We start from the raw sequence: 15,318 nt of genomic DNA, 5'->3' as shown, positions 1-15,318 counted from the left end.
GTAAATCGGCATCAACAAAGTATTTTTGCATTCAGAGGAGAAAGCTGGTGATTGTGATTTCGTGAGAAGATTCCTCCGTAACGAGAAACGCCTTCCTCTATGTCGCTGCGGCTCCGTTTTAGCTGTGGTCCACATTTTGTTGGAGTGTCGCCTTTTAGCTGTGCTCAGGCAGATGTTAGCGCTGCCTGATACGCTCCCTGCCCTTTTAACAGATGACTTTACCATGGCGGACTTAGTTTTGCGTTTCATTCGGTTTGGAGGTTTTTATCATTTAATCTGAGTGGTTGTTATGTTCTTTTATGTTGATTCTGGCCTTTGGCCTACGGTTTTAGACTGAGCTTTTAATATGTTTCTAGGTGGTTGGCTTTTCCTTTTTTTTTCTCTATGGTCAGCCAACCACCGTCACACTCTGTGTGATTTTAATTTGTTTTGTCTGTTCTTTGTCTGAGTTTTTCTTGTCGTGTGTCGTCTGTTGTCCCCATTGTCCGTTTTTTTACTCTGTATGGGTGGTTTTAGTTTTGGAACAAGGGACCGATGACCGTTGCAGTCTGGTCCCTTTAATCCCACAAACTAACCAACCTACTCCGAGGATATCTACTTCTACGTTACTCATTGTGGCAGCTGTTCTTGATTCGAATTCTGGAATATTTACCTCGTCTTCTTTTGTGGAGGCATTTCGGAAGGCTGTGTTTAGGAACTCTGCTTTGGCAGCACTGTCTTCGATAGGATCTCCATTGCTATCACGCAGAGAAGGCATTGATTGTTTGTTGCCGGTAACATACTTCACATATGTCCAGAATCTCTTTGGATTTTCTGCCAGGTTTAGAGAAAGTTTCGTTGTGGAAACTATTATAAGCATCTCGCATTGAAGTCCGCGCTAAATTTCAAGCTTCTGTAAAAGATCGCCAATCTTCGAGATTTCACGTCTGTTTAAATTTGGCACGCTTGTTTCGCTGTTTCTACAAGTGTTCTAACCCGTTTTGTGTACTAACGAGGATAAGATCCGTCGTTTGTTAATTTATTTGGTATAAATCTCTCAACTGCTGCCGATACTATTTCTCTGAATTCATGCCACCTCTGGTCTACACTTATATTATTAATTTGGAAAGAGTGGAGATTGTCTCTCAGGAAGGCTTCAAGTGAATTTTTATCCGCTTTTTTGAATAGGTATATTTTTCGTTTGTTTTTGGACGGTTTGGGGGTTACAATATTCAACCCTGTGTTCACTATTCCCTGTATCCGTTTTGATGCTCGTTAGTACCTCAGGATTATTTATTGCTAAGAGGTCAAGTGTGTTTTCACAACTGTTTACTATTCACGTGGGCTCTTGAACTAACTCCTCGAAATAATTTTCAGAGAATGCGTTTAGGACAATTTCGGATGATGGTCTATGCCTACCTCCGGAATTAAACATGTATTTTCGCCAACATGGCGTGGGTAAATTAAAAGTCACCACCAACTATAACTGTATAGTCGGGTACGTGTTTGAAATCAAACTCAAGTTTTCTTTGAACCGTTCAGAAACTGTATCATGAATTGGGAGATCGGTAAAAGGATCCAACTGTTATTTTATTCCAGTTGCCAAGAATGGCCTCTGCCCATACTGGCTCACAGGAACAAATTTCGCAACCTGGCCAAAATGACCTCCTCTCGCCGAGATGATCGGGAGGAGGTTGTCCAAGCTGTTGGGAACGGTTTTATGGCTTGGAGCTTATTTTCTTGAAGTGACGACCAAGTATCCCACCATAATGACACAAATCTCTTACAAACAACTCCACTAATGTCAGACGATGGGACACAAAGGGAGGCTGGCCGAGGCAGGAGGACTGTAGTCTTGGCCGCAGCATCAGCAGCCTCATTGCCAAGCACTCCTACATGGCCTGGAACCCACATAAAGCTAACAGGAGAGCCACCATCAGCAAAAGAATGGAGGGAGTGCTGGATCCGTTGCACCAAGGGATGGACCGAATATGCAGCTCCAAGGCTCTGAAGAGCACTGAGTGAATCAGAGCAGAGTACATACGGAGAATGGGCATTGCCGGTTTAGCCACCGCTACCTGCTATCCGGTGACCCCGCCCCGCAGTGCCCTTGTGGTCATGCATTGACAGTGCGCCATGTTTTATTGTAGCGTCCCCGTTTTAATCAATCTCGTGTTGTCCTGTCTCTGCCAACTACCTTACAGGAAATTTTAGCTGATAACGCTCGAGCAGCTGCTCGTGTTCTTCGTTTTATTACTTTGACGGACTTGTCCAAAGATATCTAACTCTTTTAATTATTCTATCTGCGTCTTTGTAAGAACTTTCTGGTGTCTGCCCCCCCCCCCCCCCCCTTGAGTTTTACCAGATTATATGTGCACATACATTTGTGACTGGGCGCTAATGACCTTAGTAGTTGAGCGCCCTGAAACCCCACAAAAGAAAAAGGAACAAATTTCGCGACAAGATAAACTGCTTCTAACAGCAACAAACACGCCACCGTCAACTGTGTTTAGCCTGTCCTTTCGGAACACCGTTAGCTGCTTCGCAAAAATTTCGGCTGAACTTATCTCTGGCTTTAGCCAGCTTTCAGTGCCTATAACGGTTTGAGTGTCAGTGCTTTCTATTAGCGCTTGGAGCCCTAGTACTTGCCTAACACAGCTACGACAGTTTACAACTTTTATACCGATAGCTCTGTATCTACGTTTTTCCTATGTTCGGCCTGCACCCTTTGTGACTGAAGCCCTCTTGTGTTTTCCCGAGACCCTCTAACCTGAACAACCGCCCAGCCCACGCCACACAGCCCCTGCTACCGGTGCAGCCGCCTCCTGCGTGTAGTGAACTCATGAGCGACACTAAAGAATCTCTTGGTCTGGTAAGGGTTTAGACTTTCCAGTGGTCAGTAGATGCATTGTTACAAGACCCGACTGTCCACTAAGGCAACAGAGTTTCGGTTTGATTAAGAGACGGCCGCAGAAGTAGATCTCAACTTTTTATCGAAATAAGTAATAATACGAGGGTTGGAACTTGTATAGTGGCAACTATTTATTCACAATCAGTACAAAAAAGTTACATGTTTTCACCTGTTACTGTTCTTCGAAGTAGTCACCAGCGTTGTGTAGAACCCGTTGCCAGCAATGTGGAAGGCGTGGTATACCGTTAGGAGAGCCTGTTGTGTTGATGGTGCGATTGGAGGGGTCTAAAGTTACGGTTATTCTCGTGTGTAACTGTGATGGTGTCATCCCAACGCATTACGTTCCTCCACGGTAGACCGTCAGCGCACAGTATTACTGTAAGTTTTTGGAGCATCACCTGTGACCAGCTTTGCGAGAGAAGCGGCGACGCTTTCTGCGCAACCCACCCATCATTTTGCACGACAATGCGTGGGCACATACAGCGCAAGCGGTGGCTGCTCTGTTCGTTCGATAGGACTGGGAAGTACTGTACCATCCACCATACTCGCCGGACTTGATTCCTTGTGACTTTGATTTGATTTTAAAGATGAAGGAACCACTTCGTGGCATTCGCTTCAGAAATGTTCCAGAGATTCGACAGGCAGTAGACCGCTCAATTCGCACCATGAACAGAACAGGCTATGCTAACGGTGTACTATGCCTTCGCACATCGCTAGCAACGGGTTCTACACAACGCTGGTGACTTCTTTGAAGGACAGTAACAGGTGCAAACATGTAACTGTTTTGTATCTATTGTGAATAAATAGTTGCCACTATTGAAGTTGCAACCCTCATATTTCTACTTACCTGACGTTCAGTTTCCTCTTGCTACAAAACTTTTTGGTCGTATGTTGACAACACTGTTCTGTCAGTAAACTAATTCACGCTTCTTTGTCCCATTACTTCAGTATCTTATTCGTGCTTGAATAAATCTTCTAATCGAATGTAATTATAACGACGCCATCTTCGGTTAGTTCACATTAAACATAGAACACCTTAGTTAAACATACATACTTCCTAACGCTATAGAGTTGGCTGCTGAATGGTTTTTCCAGGTAACGTAGTAATAATCACAGCGCGTGGTACTCAGTAGCAAGCATGATGATGGTACTGGAGAAGATGAGTCGTATCCGTGCTACGATCTTCCTCAACTCCTACAGTCCCGGTGCTCTTTGATTTTGTTTCGATGTTTCGGGCAAACGAAACCTCAGAAGACTGTCAGGGAAAATATTCGAGCGGTTACTGCCAGTGGTTGCCTGGACCCATTAGTGTAAATAACCCCAAGATTACTACGTAAGTTTCAATATTCATTAAGGGTTTGTTAAAACGCAACGTGAAATAACATGTTTTTTGCGATCTGTGGAGTTCACAGACAGCCATTGCCACTGTTAGTGGGTGCAGAAGTTGGTTGGTCTATCCAGTTATTACGTAAGTGATCAGCCAGCCAACATTTCTGGGCTCGCTGTTTCAGGTCTGTGCTTTTCGTGGACGTCTATTCATATTCCAATAAGTACATCCTTAAACTCATACTGTTTCGCCAATATTTTGGATTTATGTGCTTGAGAGCAAGTATTTGTTTGTGCAGTAAAATAGCCATGATGACCAAAGTAGAGAAGACATAAAATCCAGACTAGCAACAGAAATAAAGTGATTCCGAGAAAGATATTTTAACATCAGCTCCTTAGCTGCGTTGTGACGTGCTTGCCTACCATGAAAAGGGGTCGCGTTCGATTCCCGGCGGGGTTGGAGGTTTTCTCCGCTTGCGGACTGGGTGTTTTATTGTCCTCGTCATCTTCTCGTCATCGTCACCGACCTACAAATCGCACAATGTGGCGTCACCTGAAATGAGATTTGCAACCCGGCGGCCGAACTTCCCCGGATGTGGTCTCCCGGCCAAAAATGCCACACAATCATTTCTTTTTTTTCTGAGTATTAGGTAGTGTTTTGCGAAAATATCTTACTCGAATGTAGTCTTGTACAGAAGGGAACCGAGGACAAAAAACAGCTCAGACAACTGAACAGAAGCTTTTCAGTTGTGAAGTTATAAAAAAAAAAAAAAATGCTGAAGTTTACATGGGTGGATGAGATAACTAATGAAGTAGATCTGTTGAATCGAATCACAGAGAAAAGAAATTAATGACACAAATTGAATGAAAGGAGGGATCCCTTGACAGGACACATCCTTAGGCATGATTTGAAAATGGAGGGAATTGTGACGGGTAAGAATAGTTGTAGAGGGAGACCAAGGCTACGCTACACTAAGGGGGCTTCAATGGATATAGGTTGTAGCAGCTGTAAAGATATGAAGATGGTTACAGGGGGTAGGCTAGCCTGGAGAGGTGCATCAAAACAGTATTTGCAATGAAGACCACAACAACAATACACTACTGGCCATTAAAATTGCTACACCAAGAAGAAATGCAGATGATAAACGGGTATTCATTGGACAAATATATTATACTAGAACTGACATGTGGCTACATTTTCACGCAATTTGGGTGCATAGATCCTGAGAAATCAGTACCAAGAACAATCACCTCTGGCCGTAATAACGGCCTTGATACGCCGGGGCATTGAGTCAAACAGAGCTTGGATGGCGTGTGCAGGTACAGCTGCCCATGCAGCTTCAACACGATACCACAGTTCATCAAGAGTAGTGACTGGCGTATTTTGACGAGCCAGTTGCTCGGCCACTATTGACCACATGTGAGAGACCTGGAGAATGTGCTGGCCAGGGCAGCAGTCGAACATTTTCTGTATCCAGAAAGGCCAGTACAGGACCTGCAACATGCGGTCGTGCATTGTCCTGTTGAAATGTAGGGTTTCGCAGGGATCGAATGAAGGGTAGAGCCACGGGTCGTAACACATCTGAAATGTAACGTCCACTGTTCAAAGTGCCGTCAATACGAACAAGAGGTGACCGAGACGTGTAACCAATGGCACCCCATACCATCACGCCGGGTGATACGCCAGTATGGCGATGACGAATACACGCTTCCAATGTGCGTTCACCGCGATGTCGCCAAACACGGATGCGACCATCATGATGCTGTAAACAGAACCTGGATTCATTCGAAAAAATGACGTTTTGCCATTCGTGCACCCAGGCCCGTCGTTAAGTACACCATCGTAGGCGCTCCTGTCTGTGATGCAGCGTCAAGGGTAATCACAGCCATGGTCTCCGAGCTGATAGTCCATGCTGCTGCAAACGTCGTCGAACTGTTCGTGCAGATGGATATTGTCTTGCAAACGTCCCCATCTGTTGACTCAGGGATCGAGACGTGGCTGCACGATCCGTTACAGTCATGCGGATAAGATGGCTGTCATCTCGACTGCTAGTGATAGGAGGCCGTTGGGATCCAGCACGGCGTTCCGTATTACCCTCCTGAACCCACCGATTCCATATTCTGCTAACAGTCATTGGATCTCGACCAACGCGAGCAGCAATGTCACGATACGATAAACCGCAATCGCAATAAGCTACAATCGAACCTTTATCAAAGTCGGAAATGTGATGGTACGCATTTCTCCTCCTTACACGAGGTATCACAACAACGTTTCACCAGGCAACGCCGGTCAGCTGCTTTTTGTGTATGAGAAATCGGTTGGAAACTTTTCTCATGTCAGCACGTTGTAGGCGTCGCCACTGGCGCCGACCTTGTATGAATGCTCTGAAGAGATAATCATTTGCATATCACAGCATCTTCCTCCTGTCGGTTAAATTTCGCGTCTGTAGCACGTCATCTTCGTGGTATAGCAATTTTAATAGCCAGTAGTGTAGTACAAGTGTGGTCGAGCTGAACTGTTCTGTTAAACTGCACTGCCACAGGTGTCGACGGCCGTGGTGGAGCCCTACAACGCGGTGCTGACGACGCACGCGTCCATGGATTTCTCGGACTGCGTGTTCATGGTGGACAACGAGGCCATCTACGATATCTGCCGGCGGTGCCTGGGCGTCGAGCAGCCGCGCTACTCGACGCTCAACCGCCTGGTGAGCCAGGTGGTGTCGTCCATCACGGCGTCGCTGCGCTTCGACGGCGCGCTCAACGTCGACCTGACCGAGTTTCAGACCAACCTGGTGCCCTTCCCGCGCATACACTTCCCGCTGGCGGCCTACGCGCCCGTTGTGTCGGCCGAGAAGGCCTACCACGAGGGTATGTCCGTGGCCGAGATCACGACCGCCTGCTTCGAGCCCTGCAACCAGATGGTGAAGTGCGACCCGCGCGCGGGCAAGTACATGGCCTGCTGCCTGCTATACCGGGGCGACGTGGTGCCCAAGGACGTGAACGCCGCCATAGCCGCCATCAAGAACAAGCGCGGCATCCGCTTCGTCGACTGGTGCCCCACGGGATTCAAGGTGAGTGACGGCTCCATCTTCTCGCACTCGAGTATTTCTCACTGGAGGGGGATGTTCACCGACGTGCTCTGCGACCGCAACGCTCTCCAGCGGCATTTACTGGCTACATCTACCGCACATACCACATACTTGTTTTACTTCTCGAAACGTGTTGTTGTGGTATTCAGTCCAGAGACTGGTTTGCTGCAGCTCTTCATGCTACTATATCCTTTGCAAGCTTCTTCATCTACAAGTACCTAGTGCAACTTCCTGGCAGATTAAAACTGTGTGCCGGACCGAGACTCGAACTCGGGACCTTTGCCTTTCGCGGGCAAGTGCTCTACCAACTGAGCTATCCAAGCACGACTCACGCCCCGTCCTCACGGCTTTACTTCTGCCAGTATCTCGTCTCCTACCTTCCGAACTTTACAGAAGCTCTCCTGCGAACCTTGCAGAACTAGCACTCCTGAAAGACAGGATACTGCGGAGACATGGCTTAGCCACAGTCTGAGGGATGTTTCCAGAATGAGATTTTCACTCTGCAGCGGAGTGTGCGCTGATATAAAACTTCCTGTCAGATTAAAACTGTGTGCCTGACGGAGACTCGAACTCGGGACCTTTGCCTTTCGTGGGGAAGTGCTCTACCAAGCCATGTCTCCGCAGTATCCTTTCTTTCAGGAGTGCTAGTTCTGCAAGGTTTGCAGGAGAGCTTCTGTAAAGTTCGGAAGGTAAGAGACGAGACACTGGCAGAAGTAAAGCCGTGAGGACGGGGCGTGAGTCGTGCTTGGGTAGCTCAGTTGGTAGAGCACTTGCCCGCAAAATGCAAAGGTTCCGAGTTCGAGTCTCGGTACGGCACACAGTTTTAATCTGCCAGGAAGTTTCATATCAGCGCACACTCCGCTGCAGAGTGAAAATCTCATTCTGAGTACCTAGTGCAATCTACATCATTCTGAATCTGCTTAATGTATTCATGTCTTGGTCTCCCTCGACGATTTTTACCCTCCTCGCTGCCTTCCAGTACTAAATTGGTGATCTCTTGATGCCTCAGGACATGTCCTACCAACCGATACCTTCGTCTAGTCAAGTTGTGACACAAATTCCCCTTCGCCCCAAGTCTATTCAGTACCTCCTCATTAGTTATGTACACGCCATAAATATCTGCATGAACTTCATTTGTGGTTCTCGGAGGTGTGCAGAGAGGTGCGTAAACCTCAAGCAGTCATCAACTCAACGACTGGTTTGGACACCACGGTGCTTTACTAGGCAGGGTCGTATTGAAAGTGAAGTGTCCTTTCCTTTCCTCAGACCTCTGAATTGGCTTATGCAGCTAATTATAGAGAGACTCAGATTCACCGTGCATCTCGTCATTTTTCACACTCATTCCGAAAGCTAAAAATGCAGTAAGTGACACAAAAATTCTAGAACTGTACGGGGACAGAACCCCATACATATGGGTCTGCACTCCGTTACTTAAAAATTGAGCCTCACTAACATTGAAAATGGCAATTTATAAACCTATCCACATCCACCCAGACAAAATACTATTGACAAAGTTTGAAACAACTCTGGAACGTTTGAGAGAAATGAAAGTTTTATATCAGCGCCCGTTCACAATGAAGGTCAGAAGATTGTCTTCTTATTGCGCGAAAACGCGAACTTCAGATAAGAAATATCTGTAACCGACATGACTATTTGTACTACTTTTCGTTTGCAACGGTGTCACTTAACAAATGAATTCTTGCACACGCAAACAATTTGGAAAACGCAAACTATTAAAGAAATATCTTATCTTTTTCTGATTAGCGTTCGACTCTGTTCATTCTTTACGCATAATTCCTGTGTAACAAAATGGGAGAGATCTTATTGTACTTGTAAAATTATTGATGAAATCGAGGACAACAAGTGGAATGTGTGTTACAGGTAAACAGTGGGGGCTCCTTTTGTAGCCTCTTCATTCGTACACTGACGAGTTACTGTGTAACATATGCGAAATATCTATTTGTGTGACCTGAGGGTGAAATATATACCGGTGCCAACAGTTAAAAACTTTTATATACTATTTGGTCGCTGCATGATGCACAGAACTGCATGAGTAGGTGTATCTAGAAAATTACAACAGACTGGCAGAAAGACTGTCTTGTTCGCGAAAAGATTGTCATCAGCTATGATTTCTTTGCTTTATAGTGGTACACATACACAACCAAAGGTACTAAAGCCAGACGCTTATTTTTCGTTCTAGGTAACTGGTTTTGAATTTACATTTTACTTTTTGCTACGTTACTGCAAACAGACATTGAATCGGCATCTACTCGTAAATAAAACCTCTTCCAGACATCTGTACGAATTATTGTCTTCATCTGTACGCATACATCCTGTTGCTACATGTTCACCCACATTCCATTCCTTTCTCTTGGAACTGATAAAATACATAACTCCCTTTATCCATCTGCCACCCCTTCCCCTAGTCACATGTCCCACATATGAGTGGGATGGTAACTGCTTAGTGTGGCTGCTTCTAGTCTCCCACCAACGATACGGGATGACAGAGAATGTTGCAGGGAGCCCATTACTTATTCTCGTATGGCAAGTTCAGATGGGAAGTAATGGCAATGTGCTCGGTGCGAAGTATGCGTGCGCCCTTGTGGTCAGATGTGGTCAACTGAGACCTGTATGATGGGTATGCTGTCACATTCCCACACAGTGCCACTGTCACAACCGAATGTCTGAAAAATATGGGTACTGCACAATTCCACCGGCTGGTCAAATTGAGGCCCATGGTGAGGCCCCTTTTCAACTGTCAGGCACTGATAATGCCACCTCATATGAGCACATGACATCCCCGAGCCATTCACAGTGACCACTCAACACCTGACTCAAGGCTGTCTAAATGTGCCACATAGGTCTCTGGTCAGAGGCCCTTCCATGGGTCCTGCTGGGTTTTTGTTTGGCTCATGAAGAAGATCTTAATGCATCACTCGGGGAGGTTCAGCCACCCTATTCAGGCCCTCACCATGTATTACACGCGATACCAACATGTTCATCATCCACCTCCATGGACGACCACAGACAGTATCAGTCAGTAGACTTAAACTGGCGTGGTTCCTCAACGATGACTTTCCTCCCAAAGCAGCCGTCCTGCCTTCAGCTGATTCATCTCCGCCCACCATCACCTCTCATGTGCAGCCGTTGGAACCAGCGAGCTGCAGCACAGTCGACACTGCTGCCCCCAGTTCCCACACAAGGTGCTGCCTACAACCACCACGTTGGCACCAAGATTACGACTTCATGACTTCATCTTGTGAGGATTCCCTCCACCATGCTCCGCACTACTCGGGGGGGGGGGGGGGGGGTCTCTGTGGCATCTCTGGCACGCCCCACATCTTTGGCACCTTCCTACTTTGAACTAGTTGGTGTTGTCCGAACTTTCAATGTGTGACATGTTCAACCGCCATATTTGTTACATGTATGAGTGACCAATAAATGTGTTTTCAGTATTAAGTGTGATATCTCCCAACTAATCATCTGTAACAACCACGAGTCTAATTTCATCTTTGCTGTCTCTACAGGAGTGATACATGGAGGGCTGAAGCATATTCTTAGATTCTCCACTTAATACTGGTCCTTGGAACTGTGTAAGTCAGCTTTTTTTTGGGATAGCTGGTACTACCATGTGTAGATGTACCAAACCGGAATTTGGTTACAACAATTACACGTCTGTTGTTTGAAACAGATAAACAATATTTTATTCAAAATAGTCTCCATTGCTATTTATACATTTCTCCCACTTCACCAGCGGGTTATGAATGCCACGCCAAAAGAAACAGTTCTTCTTTTGAAGTGAACCAGTCAGCGAGCCGTTTTCATACGTTTTCGTACGAACTGTTGTTCAGCTAGGGCATGTCCCAGTGATGCAAATAGATAATAATTGGATGGAGCCAAGCCTGGAGAATAAGCCACATGCCCTACTATTTCCCAACTGAGCGCCTCGATCGTTTCCCTGACCCGTTTTGCTGTGTGTGATAGGGCATTATCATGCAGCGATATGACTTTGTCTAGCCTATTTCCATATTTTTCCATATTCAGGTCATTTTGTAGAGTTAGTAGTAAGGGTGGTGGTACGTGCCTATATGTTAGGACAGGTCTTGATGCAAAAGAAGTTAAATATAGTAATGTAAAATGCATAGAAAAAGACTTTGAATACCGGTACTGTATATGTGAGTTTCAAAAATTGAAAGTGTTTAATGTGAGCATATGGAGATCACCTTCAGCGAATTTTGCTTCTTTTCTCTACAACCTTGAAATGCTGCTAATTCAATTCAAACAGCAATTAACAAATACAGCAGTCGTTAGAGATTTTAATGTTAATTTTAAAACTTATAATATGACAGCAACAGTAAGAGAAGACACTAGTTTAAATGGGTCTGAAACAATAATTGATCAACTATTTGTCAATAAGAATAAGTGTTAGCATATCACTGAAGTAATAGATGTGGGGTTCTCCGATCATAAGGCAGTCACATTGACATTATATAATGTATCCATTAAGGATCCAGTGGTATATGAAAAATACAGAGAGAAAAGATTTGTAAATGAAGACAGCATAAGGGTTTTTAATCAAATGTTAAAAAATATAACTTGTGACACAGAATCAACCTGTGATGTAGATAAAAAATTTGAGTCATTCCCAGCAAATTATTGGCATTGTTATGATATCGCATTTCCTATTAAATGAGTCATAATTAAAACCAAAACAAAGACATGGGTAACATCTGCAAGAATTAAAACCATATGTGAAAATTTACAGGAAAGTATAATAGCAGCTAAGAAACTAAATAATGACTCATATATCGGGAAAGGTACTAAAAAAATAAAATCAACCTGGGAGGTAATAAATAGGAGCATAGGTAAACAAAAAAGTAAAAACAGCATTCTTGTCATTAAAAGTGAAGGGAAAAGAATTGTGTTCCCAGTACAGATAGCCAACATATTCAACACACATTAAACAAATATCGCAACAAAACTAATTCAAGGAAGATGTTATATCAGCTCCAGAGTGCAACTACCAATGAATGATAAAACCAAGTTTCTATGCCCTGTTACTGCATTAGAGGTACAAAATGCCTTAAATCAGTTAAAAAATAAAATAACATGTGACTACAATGGGATTCCAGACAAAGTAATAAAGAACAGTGCAAGATACATAGGTTCCCCACTTGCTGACATGTTTAACATGTCATTTAGCACAGGAGTCTTCCCAGAAAAACTAAAGAAATCGATGGTCAAGCCTATTTGCAAGAAGGGTGACCAGTCTGATGTTATCAGTTACAGGCCTACATCATTGTTATGTGGATTTTCAAAAGTAATTGGAAGGGTAATGCATGAAAGACTGTCTCATTTTCTTAATAAAAATCAAATTATAGTTAATGGGCAAAACGGTTTTAGAAAAAATAGGTCAACTGACACAGCAATTTATAACTTTTTAAAACTGATCATAAATTCTGTAGATAAAAAAGAATTAAATTGTGGCCTGTTTCTGTATCTGTCTAAGGCTTTTGATGCCATTGACCATAATTTACTGCTCAGGAAACTATATTGCTACAGCGTTTGTGGAGTGGCACAAGATTGGTTCAGATCCTATTTTTCTAATAGGTATCAGAAAGTAGAGATACAGCATGCGGGTTAAGTCTACTCATCCGCATAACAAAAAGTCAGGTATTGTGTGTCGCAGGGCTCTGTACTGGGGCCATTGCTGTTCTTAATATTTATAAATGATTTGCCAAGCCATATATCAACAACAGATGCAGTATTTTTTGCTAACGACACCAGTCTGTTTGTCAAAGCTACGAATGAAACTGACTTATTGGAGAGCCACTGTAGCCACAGAAGAAGCAAACATGTGGTTTACAAACAACAAATTAATTGTTAATGACAAAAAACAGTTTGAATGAATGTCAGGCATATAACAAACAAAGTAAAATCTGACCTAACTGTAGAACTTGGGCAGTGTAATATAGAGCAAACCCCCCATACTAACTTTTTAGGATTATGGCTAGATGAATATTTAATGTCAGAGAAACACACAGAAATTTTAAACAAAAAATTAAGTCAGTATTTTTATGTTCTTAGAATACTAAAAATTTCCTGTAGCATTGATGCAGTGTTATGTTCATACTTCGCACTCATACATAGCACACTAAGATATGGTATCATATTTTGGGGGAATACCAGTTTTGCCAAATGCTCATTTATGCTTCAAAAGAGGGCAATAAGGATAATCAGAGGTATGACACACAGAGAATCATGTAAAAAAGTTTTCAAGGAACTACAAATCATGACTCTACCATGTATCTATATTTATGAAAGTATATGTTTTATGAAGGCGGACCAGGAACATTCTTTGTTAAACAGTCAAGTTCATAACTACAAAACAAGAAATAGAGATGACTTTCGTAGAGAAAGTCACACAAAAGCTGTGTATCAAAAAAGTGTTCTTTATCAGCCAAAAATTGTATTTAGTGCACTACAAAAGGAAATTAAAAGTATACCAAAATTCCATATATTCAAAAAAGAACTTAAAAAAATTTTAATTAGCAAGAGTTTTTATAGTGTGAAGGAATACTTAAATCACCAGCATTCAGTATACAGTAGCTTATTTACTTCACCATAATGACCCAAAATGCTCACTGAAAACTAAATTGTATTCATCTATTATTCTAATGTAGCATATTATGAATGTTGTTATGAATATGGCTTCATATTATATGTAATAATATTTTATTTATAGACATATAACTGTAAATCTTTTCATGTTCTATTTTCTATGTAAGGCAATGTATGACAAATCCTATATCATTTTTATAATGATGAGATACAAGGATGCTAAGTAAATACATAAAAAAAATTTTTTTTTAACTAAGTAATGCTCGATTTAAATTGATCATTTTCTGTTGTTAGAGATCAGTGTTAAAGGTTTCACCAGGTTTTAGCAGCTCATAGTAGATGACACCTTTCTGATCCCACCAAACACACAGCATTGTCTTCTTTCCAAAGCGATCTGGTCTTGCAGTAGATGGTTTTCCTGGATTCACCCATGATTTACAATGCTTAGGATCCTCAAAATATATCCTTTTTCCATTATCTGTCACTATTAGATGAAGAAACGATTTTCTTTTGCATCTGGCGAGCAGCATTTCACAAGTGGTCTTTCGATTTGCTTGCAGTCTTTCATTCAGTTCTCACTTTTTATATCTTTCCCATAGCTTTCAACCAAAGAGAAACGGCTTTCTGCTTCACATTCAATTGTTCCACAGGTTCCTGTTGAGTTTGAGTGTAATCTTCATCCAATAAGGCCTGCAATTCATTGTCTTCAAACTTTTTCAGTGGTTTCCCACGCTCATCTTTTCACTCATCATAATTACCAGTTTTGAATTTTTGAACCATTTGTAACACTGTGTTTCTCCAAGAACATGTTCACTGAAAGCTTCAACAAGCATTTGATGCAATTCTGCAGCAGTTTTCTTCAAATGATAACAGAAAACCAATGCTGTTCGCAAACTCGACATGTTTACGGGTTGAAACAGATACCAATGTATGAAAATTGGGTTACTGTGTGTTGACATTTGCCGTCAACCATTACAGGTAGCAGATGACACCACAGATGTGGTCTCATGGACCCTACACTGACGGCTAGCACCATCTATAGGGAAATTCCGGTTTCATACTGTACACCTGGTATATTCTAGCTTCTGCCATTTCAGGTGGCCCTCCTCTCAATGGTCGAGCAACCCTGTGACCAAACATACTTTCTTTGTATATGTTCAATATCCCCTGTTAGTACTGTTTGGCAGAGGTCTGACACCCTTGAGCAATATTGTAGGGTGGGTGACATAAGTGTTTTGTGAGCAGTTTCCTTTGTAGACTCACAGCATTGTCCCAGATCCTGTCAATGAACCGAAGATTGCCATTTTGCTTTATCTATGATTGAGTCTACATTGCTGTTACACTGATGTATACCATTTACAAAAACTGACTTGTTCCAATTGCAAGCGTTTT

At 43.0% G+C, this 15,318-nt stretch overlaps 1 protein-coding gene and 1 non-coding gene across 2 annotated transcripts in view; one reads left to right on the top strand and one right to left on the bottom strand.

Moving 5' to 3' along the window:
* LOC126204042 (tubulin alpha chain-like) overlaps nucleotides 1–15,318 on the top strand; it is a 55,178-nt gene that overhangs the window by 21,212 nt on the left and 18,648 nt on the right. Inside the window, exon 3 of the mRNA XM_049938467.1 lies at nucleotides 6,760–7,287. Within this exon, the coding sequence (XP_049794424.1) occupies nucleotides 6,760–7,287 (528 nt within the window). The remainder of the gene's footprint in view (nucleotides 1–6,759; nucleotides 7,288–15,318) is intronic.
* Trnas-cga (transfer RNA serine (anticodon CGA)) lies at nucleotides 7,555–7,629 on the bottom strand. Its single transcript has one exon. It is a non-coding gene; the product is annotated as a tRNA-Ser (tRNA).

Source organism: Schistocerca nitens, chromosome 9 (assembly GCF_023898315.1).
Source record: "Schistocerca nitens isolate TAMUIC-IGC-003100 chromosome 9, iqSchNite1.1, whole genome shotgun sequence".
NCBI classification, from domain to species: Eukaryota; Metazoa; Arthropoda; class Insecta; order Orthoptera; family Acrididae; genus Schistocerca; species Schistocerca nitens.
Note: the sequence above shows the minus strand (reverse complement) of the source record. Positions and strands in the feature narration are given on the sequence as shown.